Source organism: Bos mutus, chromosome X (genome assembly GCF_027580195.1).
Source record: "Bos mutus isolate GX-2022 chromosome X, NWIPB_WYAK_1.1, whole genome shotgun sequence".
Taxonomy (NCBI): Eukaryota; Metazoa; Chordata; class Mammalia; order Artiodactyla; family Bovidae; genus Bos; species Bos mutus.
Genome location: NC_091646.1, coordinates 117,566,669 through 117,593,040, shown reverse-complemented (window position 1 = coordinate 117,593,040; position 26,372 = coordinate 117,566,669). Strand labels below are relative to the sequence as shown.

Genomic DNA, 26,372 nt, shown 5'->3' with positions numbered 1-26,372 from the left:
TGAAATGTTTCTAGTTTATTTAAGCTTTGCTGCTTGTATCAGATTGTTCCTATGAAAAAAGAAAAAGTGATCATGCTTTGAATTTTTAAAAATGATCTCACTTTCAAGCAAAAGCACTTTTATGCTCCATTAAAGTTGAATTTGCCAAACTCTTACATCGCATTAACACAAGCTTTACTGGATAGATAAACGTGTTGTTCAAAGACTGACTTGAACTTTACCAAACTACATATTAAGATTTTTATCTTTATACTTCTTATTTCTTAAATTATTTTAAAAGAGACTAGTAAAATAGACTAGATTTGCCCAAATGCACTGCTTTAATGACAAAATTTTTCCATTTGATTTAAAATAGTAATATAAATTATAAGCTAATTGTTTGAATATGAAGCTAAAATAAATAAAATATTTTGAGCTCTTAAATTGTATACTTGTTTTACATATTGTTAATATCTCAATAACTGTTTTGATTTTGTTTCTGGAAATTTGTATAAGTAATTTAATTATTTTCACATTGTTAATTTTTATTCAAGTCTGTCACATTAATTTTGTTTTTGTTTTTTAAATTTTAGTAAGTTTGCTAATAAAATGATTCATTTTCCGCCTTTCCAATTAATGGATTTTTTAAATATGCATAGGACATCTTCTAGTTTTCTATGAATTATAGTGTTGCACTCTTTTTATTTATTTCATGAAGTTTTTAGCTTGGAAATAATCTTCAAATGGGTATCCTTTTGACCTCAAATTACTTAGAAAATTCTAGTCTCATTAATACCATGGCTTCCTGGCTACCAAAACCTATTATAAGAACTTGGTCTTTTCTTTGTGTTTCCTTGGCCTTGAGGTTTTAATTTAGTGTATTTGTTCTTCAGAGAAAGAACGTAAGCTAGTTTTCTACTTGAAATGACTTTCTGTATTTTTTAAATACGTGAAACCTTTGCAAAGTATGAGATTTTATTTTATCCAAAAAAATACATGCATTAGTTCTTTTTTAAAAAGAACTAATTTACATTAACAAGTATAGTGACCTTGAAAAAATATATTTTAATGGCAATAAATGGTAATAAAATTTAATATCAAGCTAAATCTTTTTCAGCTCTGATAGAATCCACTTTTTTAGCTGTTGAGTCACTGGGGTTCTTAATAAGAAGGAAAATGCATTTTCAGTAAATTACTTTTTTAAGGCAAAAAACAAACTGTAGACACAGAGGGAAAGGAGAACCTTTTATACGCCTTGTGGAAGAAAATACTCAAACTGTTAGATGAAATATTTAGCAAGTTATTTTAATGTTATAGCTCACCAATTCTGAGAGATCGATGGTACCTTGTTAGTAGGAAACTGTATTAACTTTGACTTCTAATGTAAAAATCTGCACTGGATTCATTTTCCCTAATTCACTTTATTCCTGTCTCCTGGTGTTCCATGACCTTTCAGAAATGTGTAGTTCATATTTTGTGCTCTACAAAAGCTGCCCCTTAGGTTGTACTGAATAACACAGAGTTGAATTATAGACACAATGGCAGTTCTCTGTGGCATTCCCAGTTTAAGCTTACTTACAGTCTGTTAAATTCATAAGTGAAGTGTTTTTTAATGTTGTCCATGTTAGGGAAAAGGTTAAATAATGCTCGGTTTCTCTTCGTGAGCAAATGGGGAGAGTCATTTTTGTTGTTTAGCGGAAGACTGTGTTCTCATATTTTCATTCCTCAGTCAGCATAGATGATGCTCCGGATTGTTTTGAAGCTTTCAGACAGAGGTTACATATTTCTCTTATATTTCATAAGCTGCTCATTGTACAATGGAACTGAAAATCATCTGGGGATAAACAATTTAAGACATGGCATTACTTCACACAGTTGTATACTTTGAGAAACCTTTAAAGGAGGTGAGAGTCACAGTGACTTGGAATTCTCTGAAAACTGATTTATCTTTCATCAACCAAGAAACCTTACCTTTTGGTTATTTATTTGCATTTAATTAGTGTAATCATGGCTGAGTTCTCTGTTATCAAAGAGACATGGAGAAGATACACTGTTTTCCACTTCCCAAATAAAATGGCTCCTTGAGTAATCCATCATAAGGCAATGACTTCTCAGCATTCTGATGAAATATTTTAAATATGCCTTCAAGAATAAAAGCTTATAATACTGTGCTGTGTATTGTCAGGAAAGAAGACCTGAATGCATGTACATGGGAATTGCACTTGTTCACAAGTCCAGTTTTCAGGCAGTTTTAAGACATTGGTCCCACATGATGCTTACAAAGTCATCCTCAAGGAAGAGGCAGGGCAGATGTTACTTTCAGTATCTAAGCAAGCAGAGCACACCCAACGGCTCCCCAGGTGAAAGGGGCCTGTAGTGAGGTAAGGGGGGAGTTTTGAGTTGGCTTCTGCTGTTTTGCCACAGAACCTCCTGCAAAGGAATGGCTTGTGGATTCTCACCAGCAGTCTAGCCTGAGGGAAGCTAGAGTGTTCAGCTATCCAAATTGATATCATATAGTTTAATTGCATCAGTTTAAAACTGAAAGAACATTTCTTCAGCTCCTGCAGCATGTGACATGTTACTTCAGGCCACAGGGATTCAGAGCTGAATGATAAGATCCCAGCCCTTGGGGCCTGAGGGACTGGTCTGCCCTTCTATATCCTTTTCTTCTTCCTCTTCCTTTCTTTCCTCCATCCTCAAAATACCCTTAATTTTTTATGTTCATACATTTGGGCCTGCAGTGCTGTTAGAGCCATGATCACTCTCTTGCACTCCAGGTCTCCCAGATGAAAATATCCATTTCTCCAGAAATACAATTGAAATATTTTACATACAGGTCCAGCATGTGGTTTGTCCTTAATAAGTGTTTGTTTTCATTATTTGACATTAAATTTAATTCGTACAAATGTGTGAAAAGTTCAACTCTCTTGAGGCAGGGGTGGTGTTTTCTCTTTAAAAGTTCACTTCAAATACTATTTGGTCATGATATTTCTGGTGTAGGCAGCCAGGATGGAAGCTGGGTTGGATAAAGGCCAAATCCTTTCTGCTTAGGGAATCAATTTGCCAGACACGTGAATAGCTGTATCCCAACTCCAGGTACCTATACCCACATCCTTCTGTAATCTTTGATTCTCTTGTGATGCAGTAAATGTAGCAGTGGAGTGGAGAGTCTTCATCCTTTCAAATTGGCATGGAAAATACCTCAGGTATTTGACTACTTTGACACTGGAGGCTTTAGCGTGTTTGGTAACTGTGTGCCAGGTTTGTGTCTAGTTAGTGAAGTATCTCAGGCCTTCTGTCCTCCACAAAATTTTTAAAAACCCAATTTGTTGCAAAAGGCTTTCCTTAATGACACTTCGGAGTCCCACATGTGGAAATGTCAGTCTCTCTGCTGGCTTCTAATATACAGGCCCTTCTGAGCATGTTCCCAGGGAAGGAGAGTTGATTAGATAGAGACTTCTCTGGATTTAGTTAATTAACGGCCTACTCCAGCCCCATTTCCTGCTTTCCTGGAGAAACACTCAGTGACTGTACTTACACAGCAAAGTCAGATTTGTTAGTTCTTTTATGTGAAACATCAGATGAATAGCTGAAAGGAATCTTTTCCCAACAGCATCTCCTAAACTCCAGAATGGAATCAGAAGTAGGGCAATGGACTAGTGCATGGACAGGCCTGCCTATGATCATCTCAGCATCTTGTGGGAGACACGTCAGGCTTGCTGCAGATGGGTGAGACATCAGAATAGATTCAGGGCTAGTTAGAAGATTCAGCACACACAGTCAGGAGAGCTAGGGAGCTGAATCTAAAGAAGACTGCTTTGAACCTGTTTGCATTAACACATGAAAACATCTGCTAAGGTGGACGATATTTTCTTCAGAAATTCTGTCCTTGTGCTTTTTGCAGTTAGGCCCTGGGAATATATCTCTTCATATCCTTAGTAATCTAAATATTCAAAAGTGCATAGAGTATTTTGTGTTTTGAGAGGGGTAGCATAATGGGCAGATGTCAGGATTAGCAGCTGATTTTTTATATATATAAAATCGTATATATAATACAATATATATGTATAGAATATAATACATGTATATTATACATGTATAATATATAATACACATTTATCTTATATGTATATATAATGTATACATGTATTTTATACATATATAATACATATAAATACTATTTATATATATATATATCCCTTTCTTTCATCATGCTAGCATTCTGCCTCAGCCTGGCTTCTGTGTTTTACAAGCTAATAGAATATGCCATTTACCCTCCGGATTTACTAAACTTTATTTGTGTAAATACATGCCCACTTATCATAGTCACACCACTGAGGACTTACTAAAACACAGATTGTTAGATTCCACCCCTATAATGTCTGATTCTAGGTCTAGGATGGGGCCTGAAAATTTGCTTTTCTAGCCTGTTCCCAAGTGATGCTGATGTTGCTGGTCCAAGCACTGCTTTGAGAATGACTGCTCTAGATATTCATTGAGTTTTAGTATTCAGCCAAGAGCAGTTGTATGCAAACAATAACAACATGAAATCATAACTTAATAGTAGTAGAATGATGAGATTTAGTTAAGACGAAATACTTTCTGTGACAGAAATATGTATTTTCCTGACCTCAGTCATGGATACGTCATGAAGACTTCTGGGGAACCTCATGTTTGTTTTTTAAAATTATGTCACAGAATTAGAGGAGTCTTTTGCCAGAATAGACCTTAAAACCATCTAGCCTAATACAATATCCTTCTTTATGAAAGAAGAGACTGAGACCCCCAAAGATGAGATCTCTCTAAGTTCACTTTTTTTTCCTTCAGAGGCAGAGACAGAAGTGATTGGTTAAGTAAAGACTGTGTTAGGGAAGAGAGCTTTTAAGAGGACTAATTTTCCAAATATAAAAGGAACCATTTTAGTATTTTGTCAACATTTAAAATGTTTAAGTTCACCCCAAGTGTTGATTTTAGGCCTTCTGAGCCAAAGGTCTATAGTGATTTTAATAACAGTTTTTTCCAGTAGCAGAGATCCTTTGATGGCTTAGGTTTTGGGTCTACTGCCTAGGTTCTTGGGAAATCTGATACTAGAGGCAGCCCAATGAAAATGTTGACAAATACCAAGTTTTCAAAGTATTAACTATTGTAATTAGAAAGGAAATTAAACAGTATATAAGAATTAGAAGAGGAAGAGGTAGGTTATCATTGTCTACAGATCCATGCAAACACTGAAAACCTAATGAAATCAACGAAAAAACTAATATAGCTTAAAAGAATTTAGGGAATTCAGCTGTGTGGCATGGCCAAAAAAATTTAATAAAGTCACTAGTTACAAAATTAATATTAAAAATCAATAGTTTTGATCTAAACCAACAACACTCAGAAAATATGATGGCAGGACTAAATACCATTTCTAGTAATCACTAAGAAGATTAAATACCTAGAAATAAACTTAACAAGAAATGTGCTGGAGATATATATATATGAAGTAAACTCTAAAATAGTAAAATACTAATGAAGGTTGTAAATGGAAAAGTATATCCTATTCTTGACTAGAATTCTTCAGCAGTTTAGGATCATTCTCTAAAGTTTATCCATAAATTTAAAGCATCCTTTATTTTAAAAAGAAATCACAAGTTCCCACAAAGAAGATGACCTGCTGGTTATTAAAAATTTGAGGAGTTTAGGGTAATTAAGATCTTTTGGTACTCTTCCTGATTTTGATGGAGCCAATGTAGAAAGTCCAGAGATCTAAAATTGCATTTACGATTACATAAAGAGATGGTTTTTTCCCCAGTCATCTGGGGAAAAAAATACAGTTGTATTTCTCCCTTGCTCCCTATACTAGAACAAATTCCAGATGGGTCAAAACTTAAACCTAAAAAAGTAAACTGTTAAAGTAATAGATATTTTAAAAATAATCTTGGAATGGGAAGAGCTTTTGAAACAGCACAAAAATCAGATTCTGAAAAAGAAAAATATCGATAAATTTGACTACAAATTAAAAAATAAAAATTTATGCAAGGCAAAAATTACACATACAAACACCCCCCCATAAAGTTAAAAGAGAAATGATGAAGAAGGAAAAATATTTGCTGGCCATGTAGCAAACAAAAGGCAAATTTCCTTCACTCTGGCAAATCAAAGAGAATAGGACCAACAACCTAGTAGAAAAATGAATTGGTAAGGGATGCGAACAGGCAACTCAGAAGAAATACAAGTGGTTTATAAACGTTGGTAGAGATATTCAAGCTCACTCTTAAGTTCAGACATTCAAAGGAATACTGTTTTCCACCTATCAGAATGACAGGGATCCAAAAATTAGATAAATAGGTAGCATAGGCAAGGTGGGGGGAGGAATATTCACATATATTGATCAGAGTGGAAGCTGGTACACCCTGTTTGGACCACAGTTAGATGACATCTTGTCAAAATTTTAAATGAATATACCTTTTGACTCAACAATTCCAGTTTGGGTATCTCTCTACAGAGGTACAGGACTTGTGGATATTATTAAAGGTACTGTACAAAGATATTTCTTGCAACATCATTGGTAATAATAAGAAGCTGAAAACAGCCTAATTGTTGGTCAAATGAGGATTGACTGATTGAATTATTACAATCATACAAAAGAAATCTGTGCCACCCTTAAAAAGAACATTGATGTTTATAGAATTTCCTCTTAAGTGGAAACAAGCAAGATTTAGAACATTGTATATGATACTTTCTTTGTATTTTTAAAAACAAGGGAAGAGATAGTTGCAGTATACATTTTACTTAACCCATTATATTTGACTTATTTCAATTTGTAATGAATATTTAAAATACCAGTTGGCTATTTTATATTGCCTTTTTGGGGACTGTCTTTGAAATTTACCATATATTTTATGCTTGGAGCACAGTTCAGTTTAGACTAGCCACATTTCAAGTGCTCAGGAACCATATAGGACTCCTGGCTCATGCACTAAGCAGAGTAGGTACAGAGAGCAAAGAGCACTTGGCTAGAGGTTCAGAAACCCAGGTGGCCCTGCAGCTTATTGCTCTGACAGTGTGCAAGGAGTTTACTTTTGCCTGGGCCTCATTTTTTTTAGATAGAATGTGAAGGATTAGACTAGAGTTTTTTAGAACTTTAGTTCCTTCCAACTTTAAGGTTCAAATATAGTATTTCATATTACTTGTCAACATCAGAAATGGAATTGCACTTGGTTTCAGATACACAATTTTCACCAGCACTCCTAAAATTGTGTATTCCTAAGTGAATCACAGTTCATATTGTAGGAATTATATTGTTAGTGCTTAGAGTAAGGTTCTTTGTTTATTGGTTTAAGGGAAGAATTTACTAAAGCTACATACATGTTGTAAACCAAGTAGGAATTGGTCAATTCTTTAGGCTTTGTTAATATTTCTAATGGCACATGGAGAACCAGTAAAGAGTAAAAGAATGAATCACATCAGTAGTATTTAAAGAAAGAGTAAATGTTGAAGGAGAAAGAGTTGAGAGGGAGGGGTTTTTAGTGCCCCTGTTTATAAAGTTTATTCTTCAGAAGATAATAATGAGTAGTTCGTTTTGTACAAGAGAGAATGAGAATCACTCAGACAGTGGATCTCAATTGTAGCCACACATTGGAATCACTTGGGGGAGCTTTTTAAAATCCTGATGCCCATTCTGTACCACTGGTGGTTCTTGCAGTGTGGTCCTGAGACCAGCAGCAGCCGTAGTATCTCCTGCGAACCTGTTAGAGATGCACGTTCTCAGGCCCCACCCCAAGACCTACTGAGTCAGAAACTCTGGGGTGGCGCCCAGCAATCTGTGTTGCAGCGTTCCCCTGGTGAGTCCACTGTGCAACCAGAGTTGAGAAGGAGCAAGGATTCAGGGTGGGGAGAACAGCTGGGTTTCATTTTGAGTGCTAGTTTTCATCCTGTACCTGGAAAATCCCATGGACAGAGGAGCCTGGTAGGCTACAGTCCATGGGGTCACAAAGAGTCGGACACGACTGAGCGACTTCACTTTCACTTTCTTTCACTTTTCATCCTGTGTCAGCCATGAGGATAGAGTTGGAGATGGAATGCAGTCCGCTGGCTTGGTGTTAGCCATTCCTGATTTGGGGGTTTGGTAATTTATTGATAGTGTAGATGTTGCATTTCACAAATGGAAGTCAAGAAGCATCCAATCCAGTTGAGGGGAAAAAACATGGGAACCACAAAAGCCACAGAAACTACAAAAGGTTGGGACAGAAGGGAACAAGTATGTTAATTAAAATGTTGTAAATGAAGAAATCCCAGGTAGATTATAAATTATTTCATTTATGTATGTTTCTTAAAAAAGGTTCAAGTGCCATGATGATTTTAGGTCCCCTTTATCATCTGTTGTCAAGTCTATTTGATCAAAAAGCATTGAAGGCTTGTTGAACCCTTTATCATTTGGCATTAAAGGATCCATTTCCTCTTTAACATTTGAGCTTTAGGTAGGAATGCACTTAATATAGGTATGGTAAATTCGGAATGAACTAAGCCAAAAATAAAATATATTTTCCAAGTATAAAGAGGTTGTCACTGACTGAGAAGGAGTTAACATGTCACATTCTTTTGATTTCTACTTCTCGGGAGAAATCACAGTATCTGTAATTTTGGAGGCATATTCTGAAGAATGTTATATTGTGATCTCTGTAAGCTGAATCTTAGAAATCTGTCTGGGAGTTTTCAGCCCTGACAAAATAAGAATGGACCCATTTTAGTATCAGGTTGGTTTGATTTTTTAAAAGTTAAGAGGATTGTATATGCAGATCATTAGAGGGACTGTTTTTCCTCTGCCTTGTTAACAGCAGATGGAAGAAAGCAGGCTGGGCTGTGTTGAGAGTACATCTCGTGCTGCTTATCTTTTGCGATCTTGGCTGTATAACTTCTGTAAACCCTTTTTATGTATTTTTCTTTTCTCATCCCCAAACATTACATTTTATGTGGGAAAGTCAATTTTGATAATTTTCAAAAAGCTAGGTGTTACAGCAGAATTTGTGCCTCTTAGAAAAAAACCACTCCTTACTATAAAGTAAAACCTGCCTTTCATACCTGAGTAAAACAATTCTGATATAACTTTCCTAATCCTCACATTTATTACAGAAAAGATGACAGTGCTGTTTTCTAGACCATGTTAATGAAAAATATTATATTCATCTTTGTATTAATTTCCCAGTAGTGAGTTTCTATTTTTAGATTGTTTTGTGAATTGGGCTTTCTGAGTTTAAAGTGGTTTTCAACACATGGGTGTTATTGTCAAACATCTTCCCCAAATACCAAACACATGCATTTCAATAGCTTTTTTGGACAGAAGCACAGTTAATAATTCTTTTATAGAAAAAAATACATGGTTTTTTAAAAATTATTATTATTTTCTCAAATTACGTTCTAGTATTTAAATTCTGAAACTTCATTTCACTGTGTAGACTTAACCTTGTATTGCCAAGAGGAAAGAAGTAGCTTTTCTGCAAAGCTAAATAGCTTTTACTTTATTGTCTGCTATGAAACAGCTGCTGATACCAGAAAAATGCCATCTCATCATTGGGCCTGGGGTGTCCAAAAGAGGCAGGAAAAAACTGACTGTAGTTCCCTGTCTGCCCTGGCACTCTGTCCTCGTTTCTCTCCGTTTTCATTGCCATGAAGAGCAGGAGAACAATATTCTGCAATTAAGGATTCCATTAAGTTGAAGAAAAGAGCAAATGGGGGATGTTTGTTCTCCAAGCTGAAAAAATTTGTCTGGGTTGGGGGGGATACTGGTAGTGGTATAGAGAGAGGTGGGTGGAGAGACGAAGTCAGGGCTGTTTGTTGAATATACTGTTAAGGACTGTTACCATCCTAATTAATCAAGTTAGAAATTACAGCTGTAGTCGGTTTCCCCCCAATTCTTGTTATCAATTTTCTTCTCTTTTGAGACAAAGCAAATATAAATTTTGTGTTCATTTGTCATTCGTTCTTTGACTTCAGCATCTCTGAAAATAACAATGTAGCACAAAAGCCCAGTATTTACCTAGTTGTAATGTGGGTTGCCATGGTGTTTTGCAAATTATTGCAATTATGTTCACCATGCGAGTCGCCCTTGGTAACTGGCGAAAAAACTGATAATCCTGTTTTGAACAAAAGGTCAAATTGCTGAATAGAAAGTCTTGATTAACTAAAAGATGTACAAAGTGGAATTATTTCCTACCATTCAGAAATAGTTCTTGATCGGGTTTGGGGGAGGGGGTGAGTAAGTACATCTGATTACTGAAGTACAAAGCATTGAAAGGATGTTGTCTTGAGCCTTTCATGTAGTCTTAATGGTGGCTTTTTTGTCAAATTTACCCATTTGCGGCATTGAAAGAGGCAGCTGCATTTAAGCTGGAGAGACGGTGCTTTTTCAAGAGTTCAGTGCATGGAAAGTTCTCAGCAGTATCTGCAGTTTACTAGTAGCCCCTGGTCTATTAAAACTGATGTGCCGCATTTGAGCCCATTGCTCTCAGTACTTGTGAACCCCTCTGGCTGATGATCTAATAAAGTGCTCTTACTGGACAATCTCTGATCAGCTACTTAAAAAGGAGCTTGGGGGAGGGGGCAGCAGAGAGAAGCCTCACAGGCAGTGAGATCTAGTGTATAGGCCAGAAGAGAGCCTCCAGGGACTAAACTGAGAGGTCTGTCACGATGGTAATCTGTGCTTAGGTATTTGCCATGGTGGTGTGGGTTTTGTGCCCTGAATCCCTCTACGCTGTGATCACAATTTTTTTTCTCTCAAAAGAAATCTTCATTTTATTACAAGATGAATAAGAAAAGATTAGACATGTCAGTTTGAAATTTGGAAATCCACTTTTGTGGATTTGCTTCTTCAGTGATGGGCAGTAATAAAATACATGATCCTATGTTTATGTAAAAGCAAAAGTTTCCCAGGTTACAGCCAAAGGTCAGATGGATTTCATCTCTTCTGAATCCGGCAGAGCATCTGGGGGAGAATTTGAAGGAGGAGGGGTTTAATGGCCACCTGAAAAATCAATTCTTAAAACTTTTGAGAGTGTGTGAAAGTGGCATGAAAGCAAAGCAAACCTTAACAAGTTTGTGGGTTTACATTCTACATCACCTAGCAACCCCCTGGCTCAGCCAGATCTCTTGTCTACCCTTAGTTCTGTTTACAGACTATTCAAACGGTCCTTCGAAACCATGAAAGATATTCAGTTTCATTAGTACCATTCTCAAGGAGAATATAATTAAAGTTAAATGAACAAATATTGCCGGGTGATGGTTTGAAGTTCACTCTGATTTTAAGGTGCCCTTTGAGGCAATTGCATATAGTTCAGTTTTAACATGTTTTGCAGTACCCAGGAGTACCTCATTAACTCATACCAGTAAATACTAGCTTGCAAACAAACAAACAATAAAATTTGCTTTTAGCTAGACTTGAGCAAAGAAAAGAAACTCTGCTAGTGATAAATTTCTAGACATGCCTTCCTGATTGAATTTTTTAATCAGTTCCTACCCTGGACATCTGAGCTGATCCATGTGTACACTGAATAAAGACAGGGGAGGGGGTCTGGGAAACAAAGCACATTTCTTTAAAACTGATTTATTACCTACCTTTGAAGATGCAGCGTCATAAAGGAAAGTATTAAAATCATATTCCGTGGAAGGCTGTGTGCATTATAGTGAATAGCTTAATTTCATATATACGTCTAATACTAATAATACATGCCCTGCCATTCTGCTTGGAAGCTGCTTATGTACTTAAATTAACCTATTCTTGAAATATCTGATAGAGTGAAGAAAAATTTTTTTCATATGCCTTTTTATCCCATAAGCCCATTCTCTGAAAATTTGGGAACAACCAAACGCTTATTATAGCTCAAAATATTTTTCAGATGTGTTAGTGGTTCAGTTATACAGAATACTCTTGGTAAAACTCTGTTCCCTCATTAATAATAGTTTTCTGATTATAAAAACAATATGTACTGGTAGATAATTTACAAAATATAGAAACAGAAAAAACTATCTAAAGATAATCATGGATAGCTTTTTAGAGTATTTCCTTCCAGTCTTTTTTTCTGTGTACATATTGATGAAACTAAGCCTTGAGTTAGTTAACTTTTGAAGCTTGTTAGTATGTGCACATACCTAAGGTGATGTTTTTTCAAGAGCGAGGACTTGAAGGGTAAGAGCCATGTTGGAAACAATGAACAATTTTTCTTAGCGGCCTCATCACTAAAGCATTAATGTAAGCATCAGAGTAGCCATTTTTCCATCTCATTCCATTTGATTCTTTCTTTTTTCCCTGTTGAAATAACTATATGCCTTAACTGACACATCCATTTATAACCATTCATGTTGGAAAGTCGGACATTCATCATGGTTGGAATATTACATCCCCAAGTCACTTGTAGCTTCACATAGGGAAAAGAGTGTTTTATGAAAAAATTTGTAATACAATAGAGATTAATGGAATGTGGAGAGGAAAATGCTTTCAATTTCTCTTGTAAAGTGAAAGCAGGGCAGCGTGGAAATCTTGTGTTCTTACTTTTTGTATTTTGTTAGATCTCTAACATCCACAGTACATGGCTGGGTTGCATGAGCTCTTTGTGCTTTGTTGACAGTTGACAGACAAAGCAAAATTATTCCTGAAGCAAGGTACTGTGTACTTAGTTGTGACCTATTATAGCCTAAGAATGTAGCTTGCTTTTCAGTTGGATAAATAGAGAGAGCATTTTATAGAATAGACTTGAATATACTAAGAGAGATTTTAGCTGCCCATACAGAAAGATACATGTCCTCCATTGAACTTTTTTCCCCCAAAATGTAATTTTCCACATAAAGTCATTTTAAGTATATTTTCCCTGGTTGCTTGCACGGAGACGATTTTAACTGTTCTAGTATTGTCCTACGGTGGTAAAATAAAATTGCTGGTAATTGTTGGCTTTCTCTGCTCACAGCACAGCAGAGGAATATGGCTTCCATGGGGCTCTCTAATGTGCCTCAGGTACATCTTCTGATGTTCATCCTCTGATTGCAAATTAAAATAACAAGACTATGGTATTGGATTTGATGCGAAGCAAAGCAGAACAGCTTGCTAATTTATCATGTAATATACAATTGCTGAGGTTGGAATTTGTCCACTTGTAGTGCTATTCTATGTGTCTAAATGAGGACCACTGTTTGCATCTAACCTATCATAACAGTTTGGGACTGCTCCATTATCCTTTCAGCAAACTGATGGCAGAGTCTGGTCCTTGCACAAATGATAAGATCAATAAGTTTCAAATAACTTGGATGAAATGACATGTGACTGTTCACTTAAAGAGATGTTTTACTTTAAAAATCAATTTTAATAATATTTAAAATTCTTACATTGACCGATGAGGCATTTTCTACTTCTCTTTTGTTTGATAATTTTGTTTAAAAATATTTTTGTATTAACTTTGGTGAATAGTGTATGTGTATATTTTTCCTGATTTGCTCTTTCATCTGCTCTGGCACCTCTCTGAGACTTAATAATCACTCTGATGTGCCAGGATGCTGCAGTGTAGAAGATTTAACTTTAAAAGTAAAATTATGTTCATGTTAAAACTTCCCCTAGAGATCTTAGGAAAATTTTCTCCCAGTTTTGGGTGCAAATGTGGGTCAGAAAGCAATTTGTTTTTTGATATTTCTGGAAATCCCAAATCATAACATGTCATTCTTCAAAAGCAGCTGTGGGCCCATACTGTGCACTGTCTATAAGAAGACCCATTTTACACTGGGAATAATTCTGTGACAGAAAAATGTGACCATAAGGGAACTCCAGAACATTTATAAATGGTTTTGGGTGAAAAGAGTGTCTGGTATTCTCAAAGTGCATATAGTTTGGGGAGAGGAACAGTTAACAGCCATTATAGAAAAATAGTAATGATATGATGAACTCTGTAAGAGCATGCATGCTGGCAGACCTCGCCCTGTGACCCTGTCACTGCACTCCTGGAGAGCCATTACAGTTTTAAATAAATCATACGTCACTGCAGTAGTGTTCTGTTGTCTCTTGAATCTATGTGCATCCCTAAATAAAGCACTTTCCTTACTGTCTGTTCTGCCATCTATAACTTCCAATCCAGTATAGTTTTATTAGGAAAAACAGAAATTTTACTTGTGTTGATGGCATAGTTGTACTATTTTGCAGTCAAGTTGAGAAGCAGCTCTGTGTAATCTTAACCAATTAGCCCTCTTTGTAGTTCTCCATTTGGGGATAACATCAGGTGGAAACTGACCAGGTTCTCTCCTGGTTAGAATAGTGAGTTGTCAGCTATAAGTACAGCACTGATGTCCCCCAGTACTGGAGAAAAACGATAATAGTTGACACTTACTGAACATTTGTGTGGGCTTTCTTATTCGGTCCTCTGAGCAACTCTAATAGGGTAATCATTATTACCTCTGGTATCATAGATGAGGAAACTGAGGCTTAGAGAGCAGTTTGGCCCCTTTGTACAAAATCACCTATTAATAAGTCGGAGGGGAGAGACCACGCTCAAGTGCACTTTTTCATACCTGTTCAGTTTTCTTCATTGAGTGTAAACATTTTGTGCTAGAGACTGGGTAAGACACTACCATATCCAAAACGTCATTCCCCAAGGGCCTGACCATCCAGTTAGGAAGGTAAGATAAGATGGTTCCAGGACAGTGCACAGCAGGGTCTGTTCAGTGGCTGCTGGACTAGAAGAAGAAGTCCCTGAGGGTTGGGGAAATTTTACAGGCAAGGAATGTAAGTGATGCTGAGTGAATGGGCACTTTACGCAGAGGTTCTGTGGCACGAGCAGGAACAGGGAGTTGGCAATAGGCAAAAAGTGATGATGACAGAAAGCCAGCACTATGGGACAAATAGTGAGAAAGGAGGAATGGGACCAAAGCGTGGTATAGGAAGGTATACAACTGGCGGATGGGAGTAGAGAGGTCTTGGAAAGCTACTTGGAAAGGCTGTGCATTGGCTGTGGGAGAGTATGGAGTCAGGGAAACCTGGCACAGGCTACCACAGTAGATCATCATTGAGGTCTGGGTTCGAGTGTGGTTGGTGATAATGGGACTATAAGGCCAATGGACAGATTTGGTGACTGACTGGAAATGGGCGAAGGACCCCATATATTTGATTAAAGAGTATGAAAACTACTATAAATTTTTTTTCTACTGTGACTTTTAGACCCCTATTATTTTCCATAAACCTGATCCTGTGCATTTTTTATTTTATTGCTTCTATTCATTTATTTTCTTCGAAAGATAGTTTTGAATGCCTTTTATGCACCACATTTCTGGGTGTGGGTGATTTTTTGTGTGTGCATCCTTCTAAAAATAGAGATGTACACGAATTAATAGCAATTTGTGTTTAAGGTGCAACTGTTAGGAATGCCTCAGCTACAAGTGGAAATCGATCCCTTTTTAGCATATGAAGACAGAAACCATTTTTGTTGAGGCCTCAGAAATATAATTTAGCAATCAGAACCAATCAGCATTTAACACAATTTCATACACAATGATTTCAAGGTATTAGTGATGCTGAGACTAAAGCAACAGGTGATAAGAGTTTTGCATGTTTTGATAAAAGTTTGTTTTGCCCTGGGACAGGCTAGCTTCACCTCTTTTGAACCCTCTACTTATAAACATGTTTAAAGTAGCCATCTGAAAACTTAATGACCCTATTCTGCTTGGTTATGACAATTTGGCATTTACACATGGTATTGCATAATAAGATGACATATTTGGATGGCAGACATCCTCAGAGTGGTTCTGGGTTTTTTTTTTTTTTTTTAAGCCAAACCTTTTTATAGGTTGGACTTTCAAAAAGCTACACATTATTAAATTTTCTTTTTCCTTCACTGATTTGGCAATGTACCTTTGGGCTGCATATTTCCCAACATGGGAAATGAAAATAAGTTTATTTTTGCCCTTGTGTTACTTCAAAGAGATTTTATACAACATTGGTATTTTCTTTTGCTTTTATCACCTATGGGAGGCAAAATGCCGTGAGATATTGTAAGATTTGCTTCATCATGGAATATTTTCAAAAATCTGACATATTTATTTTTAACAGCTCAAATGTTCCTTGAAGGGTATATTTAGCACAGTCAGTCAATATTTGCTGGGGGAACAAAGGGTTAACCAAATGTACTTGACAAAACTGAATGGAAGCAAAGCATATATTAAATATAATTGGGGCCTCTTTCCCCCATTAAAGAGTTTTATTTAAAATGCACCATGACCAAAGCTTAATTATTAAAATAAAACAATAGGCATAAAGAGTTACAGGCTTCTAATATTTTTTTTCAGCCCCAGTTCCCTTCACACAGTTATCAGCATGTTTAATTTCCATGCATAATAGCACCAGTTATTGTTGTCATTTGTAAAGGTAGATTAACAGATAGTAAGTACAAACAAACCCAAATAAGTACTGAATAGAGAGGTGACAAAGAAGAAAAGACCTCTTTAATGTTAATTATAACTGGTAGGAAGTCTAGACAAATTATATTATCTGTTTTCTATATGATTTGAAAGGACATTTAGTTAGTAACTCTGTCAGAGATAGAGTTGGGTGTTTGCTTTTGAAACAGGTGAGGTGACAATTTAGCATCTCCCTGGATGGCAGCTCACCTGGTGAGTCATGAAGTTGTGGTAAATTGATGAAATCAAGTTTCAAAAACACCTGGAAAGAACTGTAGCTTTTTGAACATTGTATTTAAAAGATTAAAAAATAATTGTAACTCTGGGTTGTATTCTGGTACTCAATACTTTATTGTCTCAAAACATGATAATTGACTTACCTGCTTGCTTTTTAAAAAATTTTGTTAAGAATTGAATGAATTACAACTGTGGTTGTGACTATTAACTGATAAGTGTTTCCAAGTGTGTAAAGTCTCAGGTAGCAAATGTAGTGTCAGAAATCCAAATAAATGATGAATGGGTGGTTCATTCTTGTATTTTTCATACATCATTTCCCTTGAATGCTACTTTTCCTTTATTAATATGCATTTAGGCCCAAACCCATGTAGGGTACATCCAGAAACAACTAGTCTCACCTTTTGTTTTATAAGCTACATTTAAAATGTACTACCAGCTGTTGCTGTCAATCCCATTATCCCTCTGTCTCCCCCATGCCTGGAACATGCTAAACCAAAGTATATTTTTTCTTTAATTCTGGGGGATCATCAATTTTGAGCTGCACTCTTAACGGCTTTTTTGGAGGGAACAAATACATGTTATTTGTAAAGGCATCTGAGTTTCAGAACTCTTAAAATGTATCCTCAGATCAAGAACATTGGTAATAGGCCCTAGGAATTGAAAGAGTTGCCTATGACTAAGAACCACTGATTCTCTTTTCTAGTTCAGGGTCTTTTGCTATGGTAGTAGCTGTATGTCTCAGATCGGTAGAATCCACACGACTGAATCTCTTCTCTTTGTCGTTTTAGTTGGTACTGTGCAAGGCGGTTCTTAAAACCATACCATAGCGAATTGCTGTTTTGTTTTTGTGTATGTGGATCTTGCTTTCCTATTTAGATTATAACTTCCTGAAACTGTATACCTGGGGACTCTTTGCCTATTTCCCACAGTATTTAATACAATTCTGGTATATTTTAAAGATTTCATAAGGATTCCTTGAGACTCTCTACCTGAAAAGTTGATGTTCCTACTGAAGGTGGGAGTAAAGTATATTCTGAATGTATTGTCTAGATGAATTTTAATATGCTTTAAAGGCGCATCTTTTATTTGAGTCAGAAAGTTCTACAGTGTCCTTTCTCTGGTGTGAAAGCCATAATAAGCTGGAAGAACTGATTCTGGGCACTTTGCCTTGAGTTAGGTTGTAGCTACTTCCAAGAAGAAGATTGAGGTCACTCAACAGAACACTGAGCGGGGACATCCTGCAGCTTTGGACTAATGCCACGTGACAACCTTAATAAGCGACAGATGAAAGTCCCTAAAGTAATTCAGCAATATTTGTCTATATACTGCTCTTATCTGGGGAGAAAAGGTGTTGGCCTTTTCTGAAACTGAGGTTGCTCAGTTTCGAAACAGGGAGTATGGTTAAACATGTCATTGATCCTTTTCTTCATTGTATCTCAGTCATATCACACACCATTCTCTCTTCACTGTTGTGCACATTTTCTCTCTGCCTAAGTTGTCTTCCCTGCCTCCTCCACCTACTAAACCTCTACTTACTCCTGAAGACCAGTTCAGAAGTTCCACTTCACCAAATACTCCAACACCCAAATATAGTTGGGTCCCTACTCACAGCTTCCCAGGTGGGGACCCCATGCAACAAGGGAGCATACCTTGTTCACCTTTATCCCCTAGTGTTTCACCCTCATTTGCCTTAGGGCTCTAATGCCTAATACATGTAGCACTAAACCCCACAGGCCCTAGTGCCTTCATAAGAATACCAGAACTTTGCTCAACCCCACATGTGAAGTCTTGAAGAATTCTGTGTTTAACAGTTAAGTTTTATAGCAAACATAGACCTCATTTAAGTTAACAGATATGTTGTTACCACATCTGTATGAGAAAATTTAAACAAGGACTGTGAGAGAAAGTACCTGAAGAAAGAAAGCGAGAGAAGAGGAGGATTTTAAAGGCCAGGGAGTGGGCAATGGCTGTTTGAAACTACTAGAAAAGAGTGGTCGGTTGAAGTTGTCCTTGAAAACTTTGCAGCCAATTTTATGCCTCCAGGGAACATGCATAAAAGAATCTGTTTTCATTAAAAAGGAGATAATTGCTTACATTTTTAAGTGTTTCTTTTATGTCAAAGGTAGTTGTAGGCACTTTAAATGTATCCCATCACTACAACAAACCTATAAACAAAGTGTTATTATTGTGCCCATTCTATGGAGAAGGAAACTGATCAGAGCAATTAAGTAGTCAGCTGTTGGGAAAGTCATTCATTTCTACTCAGTATATTCTTTACTTTGGTAATGGCCTTTCATTTCAGTTCAGTTGCTCAGTCGTGTCCCACTCTTTGCAACCCCATGAATCGCAGCATGCCAGGCCTCCCTGTCCATCACCAACTCCCGGAGTTCACTCAAACTCATGTCCATCGAGTCAGTGATGCCATCCAGCCATCTCATCCTCTGTCGTCCCCTTCTCCTCCTGCCCTCAATCCCTCCCAGCATCAGGGTCTTTTCCAATGAGTCAACTCTTCACATGAGGTGGCCAAAGTATTGGAGTTTCAGCTTTAGCATCAGTCCTTCCAGTGAACACCCAGGACTGATCTCCTTTAGAATGGACTGGTTGGACCACCTTGCAGTCCAAGGGACTCTCAAGAGTCTTCTCCAACACCAGAGTTCAAAAGCATCAATTCTTCAGTGCTCAGCTTTCTTCACAGTCCAACTCTCACATCCATACATGACCACTGGAAAAACCATAGCCTTGACTGGATGGACCTTTGTTGGCAAAGTAATGTCTCTGCTTTTCAATATGCTATCTAGGTTGGTCATAACTTTCCTTCCAAGGAGTAAGCGTCTTTTAATTTCATGGCTGCAGTCACCATCTGCAGTGATTTTGGAGCCCCGAAAAATAAAGTCTGACACTGTTTCCCCATCTATTTCCCAAGAAGTGATGGGACCAGATGCCATGATCTTCGTTTTCTGAATGTTGAGCTTTAAGCCAACTTTTTCACTCTCCTCTTTCACTTTCATCAAGAGGCTTTTTAGTTCCTCTTCACTTTCTGCCATAAGGGTGGTGTCATCTGCATATCTGAGGTTATTGATATTTCTCCCGGCAATCTTGATTCCAGCTTGTGCTTCTTCCAGCCCAGCATTTCTCATGATGTACTCTGCATAGAAGTTAAATAAGCAGCCTACTGAACTAAAACCCATCAGTTTACATTCTGCATGTAATCATATGAGTTTTTATTGGGAGGTTTTGATATATTAGGTGGCAGGAGGATATCTTTTAAGTAAAGAAACTAATGTCTCGTGATCTTTTTTTTTTTTCAAACTTTATTATGAGTTTCCTAATTTTTATGTTTGGCACACAGATCAAATTAACATGACAGGAAGGACGGGTAGGGAGCTATTTCAGAATCTATTGGGTGACATGAATCTACCTTGATCACAATAAGTCTTATCTTGATCACAAAAGGGTTTTTATTTGTACTGGTTGATGGTGGTGATAGGACTGAAGCATTCTCTTTGTCTCTCCAGGGCTGGTTGATTTGTGAAGAGCCCACATGTCGAAATCGAACTCGGCACCTTCCCCTTCAGTTCTCCCGAAATGGACCCCTTTGCCAAGTCTGCATGAAAGCTACACTTCGACTAGAGGTAATGGTCGCCTCGTGCTCGGGGCATGGGGATGTTAGCTTGTACCTTAGTTCTGGGAAGTGGATATTTGGTATATACCCTGTGGTGATACCCTACTACCACACACATGTATTTAAGAAAATATCCAGACTTCAAAAAGATACATGCTTTAATTTTCACATTATGAACAGTATATTTTTATATCTAAAAGAGAAACTGATTAGTTCTCATATGGGTTACTCAGATGTCTTTGGTTACCACTTTTTAATTACAGAGACGAGATAACTTTTGTAGAAGCTGCTGTTACCTTCAGAGTAGATCAGAACCCCTTTTGCAAAGGCCAAGAAACCTCCCAAACCTGTACTATAAAGGGCTGATTTGATTTTTATGGAATTCATTGTTTCTGAGTAGCAGCACAGAGGGATAGTTCTCAAACCTTTTCTCGCCTCAGTACATAGACTCTCAGTGACTCCCATCTGGTGAGCACACAGTCTGGAAGCACTTTCCTGGTAATTAAGGTGCCGTCCCTCTGTCACCCACTGTGAACATCATGGACCCAAGCAGCATTTGCTACGCTGTGGGGAGAGGGGTATTTGAAGGTCTTCCAGGCAAAGTGGATTTTGTGATCAAGTAATTCGAGCCAACTCTGAGTTCAGTTCAGTTCAGTCGTTCAGTCGTGTCCGACTCTTCACGACCCCATGAATCGCAGCACGCCAGGCCTCCCTGTCCATCACCAACTCCCAGAGTTCACTCAAACTCATGTCAGTTAGTCAAGGTTAAACAGGACTTACTGTAGACTGTCACACAACCTGTAAAATGATAAGGTGCGGTCTACTTCACTGATACAGGACTGTTACGTGCCTCACTTTCCCAAAGTTTTCTGGTCCAAGGATTTGTAATGATCTGGGTGAGAAGGGTGAGAATAGGAAGCTTGTTGCTTATTTACTTATTTTTTAACTCATAGACCAGTTTTAACCAAATTTTGACTTCAGATCTTTTCACTGAAAAGAGTTGATACACAGGCTAGTTTTAGGAAAATATTTTAATGTATCACTTAACAGAATTTAACAAGAATTACAAGTGGCTGCCACCATTGTATATTCCCTTGTTCTTATGTATTTTTAGTGGTTTCAGTCATAATGAAGATACGCTTTTATATCATGTTTATCTTTTGTTGAACATCTGTCTCTGTTGCTATTTAATTTTCATACTAAACTTCTAAACACAAATTTAACCATTCCTTTCATTGGACAATTTAGGCTACTTTTACTATCCCTTTACTAGAAAATTGTGATGAATGATTTCCTGCTTAAATTATTTATTATTTGAAATATTTATCAACAGTACACATCCAAGTGCATAAATTTAATGTAGACATGATTCATGTTGCCATATTGCTTTCTAAATGGATTATCCCAACTTAGGTGCCAGTTTTACCACTACCTTTGCAGCATTTGTGCATTATCATTATTTTTAACTAATTTGATAGGTATAAAATGTTCCTTGTCTTACTTTTAGTATGTCTTTGCTAATTAGCAAAGTAGATTTTAGATTTTTTTTTTAAATATGGAGCACATAAGTGAGAATTAGTTGTAGTGAATTCTTTTTACGTCAGTCTCATCTTATGACTTGTATCAGCATGTGCAGAAAGAGAACAAAAGTATATATATATTTAGTGTGAGTCATCAATCCAGTTGTAGACTCCAGGGGAATCACCTTGCTTCATGAACCGATGCTGCCTTTGAGATTTTTTAAACATCTAGCTCATCAAATCATGTTCAATGAAAACTGAATTACTTCTTAGAAAGTCAGCCAATCTTAGGATTCCATTCTTGGTGACAGAAAGTACAAGGAAAATGTGCAGCTAGTAGATCGGTAACTTTCCAGTAAGTGCTGATGATGTTATTGGTAGTGGTTTAATACATCAGGTTATCTTTTATCATTTATGATCCTTTTTTAAATGAGTGAACCAACACACACATTTTGAAGTATTTTTTCCCTTCATTTTCTTGTCCTCAAAATGGGAGCATGTTAGGTAGGCATTTACCAACTACTCAGGGGTGATTAGCTCCTCAGGCCATGTTGCTGCTCAGAACATGACCCCCTGGAATAACTGGAGGTCGAGAGCATCCTGGTTGGTGATCTTGCTCTTTGCCATTCCTTGCAGGGACCTTAACAGTGGGACTGAGCCTACTCCTCTTCAGTTCATTTTCAGTTACTAGTGATGAGTAGGAAATCTCTTAATATGTTTATGATGTTCCTGGGCTTTCCTAATAGAAAGAAAAAGCTATATCTTTTTAGAGATCATTCTAAAGTGGCTCCAGAATCAGTGATGCTATGGGCAAGATCATTGTAGTTACCATAGAGTTTTCCAAAGGATCTATTTTGCAGGATTATGCTTATCTGGTTCTTAAGTTCTGGGTTATTGTGTGTCAGTCATACATTACCTTCATTTAATAATAATTTATTGAACACTTATTATACCCTAGGCACTTTGCTAGGGACTAGGGCCATAGCAACGAACAGAACATTTCCTTATTTATAAAGCTAGCTTAGGATTGCATTACATGTATTATATAAAATCGATATCTGTGGACAGAATTAGGCATTTGTAAATATCTGTACGGGCATAAACATTAGACTTTCCTAATGCTTAACTAGTGAGGACTTTAAATACATTGTCAAGTTTGATGGTATAATACTTACCTCTTACTGTGCCAATCTGATCTTCACATAATAAATCTACTCTCATTCAGTCCTGTGTTGTGGTTGGCTTGAGTACTTCCCAGAATTGACTTGGGATTTGAGAGTGGGCTCTTCTTCTGGCTCCTCTTGCCAGAGTTATGAGAAAGAAAGTTGGGACGGTTTTGTTCCCAGGGTTTTAGACATGTCTCTCTTAGATACCTTAAAAAAAAAAAAAACAGAAATAAAGAAATCGGTTAAGATTTTTCACGTTCATGGCAATTTAACAGTATACAAATTTATGATTATTAGAAATGTACTCTCTGGGCATTCTCTGCACATAGAAAGTGCAAATAAATACAGGAATGAAAACTCCACTGTATGTGTAAGTTCCCAAGTGAATAGAACCTTTTTTCACACTGATGACAGAGATAAGACTTATCCAAGTTAGTGAATAATTATTTTAATATATATTTATTTTAAGGATGTGGTTTTTTGACTTATTAAGGTGGTCAAGTCTGTATGGCTGTGATCCAAACACACAGGGGAGCCTATATTACATAATTAACCAAAAATAAAGCATTAGTTTGGTTTTGTTTTCTAATTAGAACTGAGATTGAAACCAAGTTAAACTTTTTCTCATTAACATTGCCATTCTTGATGTGGAGATGAGAAGATATCTACATGTGACCCACTTGCTACTCCTGGCTGGGAGAGGGGCGGGGTAGGAGCACTGTGGCAGAGTTTGGTTTATTCAACTAAATTTCTTAAAGGCCTCTTATGAGGAAAGCACTAAAATGACTTCTGGTCCTACTGTGGGACACCCCTAGTGTTTCTCACGTTATCCTTAATTGTAGAATTGTTAAAATCTTTTATAACAGAACGTTTGTACCATGTAGGACTTTGGCCTTCATGGGAGAGGATAAATACTGAACTTGTGATCATTGTATGTTGCAATTTCATTATGGCTGTGGCTGATGGATTATTGATTTTAAAAGTAAGTTAAAGACAGTGTGAATGTTGCCAGGCTATGTGGGACAATGTCTTGTTTCTGTGTAAGATGAAAACAGTTGTGGTCTCTTAAGGAAGTAATCATAAGCTGTACAGGAAGAGAAACTTGGGACTATGATGGAAAGTCTCAAACAGCTGTACTGAGTCATTGGTTACCCTCCAGTAGACAATGGGCTTTTATCATGAAGGAGCCTTTGGAATTCTCTGCTCTGATTTTCCTGTGCTTGTTTTTTGATGCAGAGTTTTGGGCTTCTCTGGCGGCTCAGATGGTAAAGAATCTGCCTGCAGAGTAGGAGATCTGGGTTCGATCCCTTGGTTGGGAAGATCTCCTAGAGAAGGGAATGGCTACCCACTCCAGTATTCTTGCCTGGAAAATTCCGTGAACTGAGGAGCCTGGTGGGCTACCGTCCATGGGGTTGCGAAAGTTGGACATGACTGATCGACTAACACTTTGCTAAATTCTACATACAGACTTGCCTACCATGAAGCAGATACTAGCCTTCCTTTCAGTATAGTATTTTTCTATTTTAAAAAAAATTATTGAGATGAAATTCACATGACAGAATTAACCATCTTAAAGTGAATAATATAGTGGCATTTAGTGCATCCACAGTGTTAAGTGATCACCACCTCTGTCTAGTTCCAAAACATTTTCACCGCCCGCCCCCCGCCCCCCCCCCCGCCCCCGCCCCCAGCAAAAACCCTGTATTTGTTAGGCAGTCACTCCTTTTTCCTTCCCATTCTTTTGGCTACTGGAAACAACTAATCTGCTTTCTGTCTCTATGGATTTACCTAGGTTGGATATTTCATATAAATGAAACCATACATTATGTGACATTCTGTACCTGGCTTTTTTCACTTAGCATAATGTTTCTGAGTTTGATCCAAGTTATAACCTGTGTCAGTACTTCATTACTTTTTATAATAATAATTCATTGAGTAGATATACCACAATGTATTTATCCATTTATCTGTTCATGAACATTTGAGTTGCTTCTTTCAATATGCTTTTGAAGTTTATTTTTATTACTTAGATAGATCTTGTGTTTGGTCTCAATCTATGTCATATGTCTCCCTTGTTGGTCCTAGTTTAGCTAAATGGTGCTATACAAGGCTAGACTGATCCTTCCTTTTTCCTGCTTTCAGTAAGCACCTACTCTTTGCCTGTTGTCTGAGAACCTTTTAGATACTTGAAGGTAGCTGTCTTCCTAAGCTTTTCCCTGCTAGGCCAAGTATCTTTAGATCTTCAACCATTTCTCTAGTGCTTTGCTTTCAGAATAATGATCCTAGTCCAGGGTTTATAGCCTGATAAAATGATTAGCCCCAAATTGCATGCAGCTGTTGGATAGCTCTCATTAGGACTAGTATGGAGCAGAATAAACCTGCCGCTACCAGCTTTTTCTAGGTAGTAAATTTCTGTGAAGTCTTTTTAGGGTTGCATTAACTTTCTTGACATCCATATTCACAGCATTGATTCATTTTGCACGTTCTGTGTACTCAAACACATAATTTCTTGGCACATACAATTGCTAAGCCATGCCTTATCAGGTTTTCTGAGATGCAAGTGGTTTATTTTTACCTAATGTAAGACTCCATTAGTACTGTATTAGTTTCCTAGGGATGCTATAATGAAGTACCTCAAACTGTGAGTGGCTTAAAACAACAGAAATTTCCTATTTCACAGTTCTGGAGGCTAGCTAGAAGTTTGATATCTAGGCATCATAGGGGACTCTCCCTCTCTGAAACCTGTAGAGGAGGATCATTCCTTGCCTCTTCTAGCTTCTGGTAATCCCTGGCATTCTTTTGCCGGCAAATGCATCACCGCAGTCTCTGCTGTCATAGTTGTGTCTCTTTTCTTCTTCTTATAAGGATATAGTCATGCTGGATTAGGGCCCACTGTATGATCTCACCTTAACTTGATTTTATCTGCCAAGATCTTATTTCCAAATAAGGCTACATGCACAGGTACTCTTCATAGATAGGAAATGGCTGAACTGAGAGAAATGGAAACCAAAAGTAACAGTGGCTTAAACAGAATAGACATTTAATTTGACAGTGTCATCAACAGTGACCCTCAAGGTCACATTGTGGTCCAAAGTGACCGCACAAGCTCCTTTAAGGCATCACAGACTACAGGACACAGAAAAGGCTGAAGAGTCCAAAGGTTGCACTTCTCAGCCAAGTCAGTTCTTTGAGCAGCCTTCTCAGAACTCCCACCCAACACTCCTTACGTTTCATGAGCCAGAAATTAGTCACATGGATATAATAGCTTATTTTGTTACTAAAAAGAGAAAAAGAGTAGACTGGGTATTGGGAGCCAACCAGTACTCTCTGTGGCAGAGACCTTCCAGTGAACCCTGTGAAATCTCCCTTTGCTGTGCTCAACCCATCACTGTCCCATTGTGGATAACTTGGATCCTGGTTCTGCCGTGCGCCCACTCTTTT

General features: G+C 37.3%; 1 protein-coding gene and 1 long non-coding RNA gene across 4 annotated transcripts in view; one reads left to right on the top strand and one right to left on the bottom strand.

The window, feature by feature from the left end:
* POLA1 (DNA polymerase alpha 1, catalytic subunit) overlaps positions 1-26,372 on the top strand; it is a 295,847-nt gene that overhangs the window by 167,683 nt on the left and 101,792 nt on the right. For all 3 annotated transcript variants that reach the window (XM_070366396.1, XM_070366398.1, XM_070366397.1), the window contains exon 35: positions 20,139-20,255. In XM_070366396.1, the coding sequence (XP_070222497.1) occupies positions 20,139-20,255 (117 nt within the window). The remainder of the gene's footprint in view (positions 1-20,138; positions 20,256-26,372) is intronic.
* Positions 20,266-26,372, bottom strand: part of LOC138986458 (uncharacterized) — a 114,121-nt gene continuing 108,014 nt past the window's right edge. The window contains exons 4-5 of the long non-coding RNA XR_011463308.1: positions 22,941-23,138; positions 20,266-21,043 (exon numbers count right to left, since the gene is read on the bottom strand). This is a non-coding gene — a long non-coding RNA (uncharacterized lncRNA). The remainder of the gene's footprint in view (positions 21,044-22,940; positions 23,139-26,372) is intronic.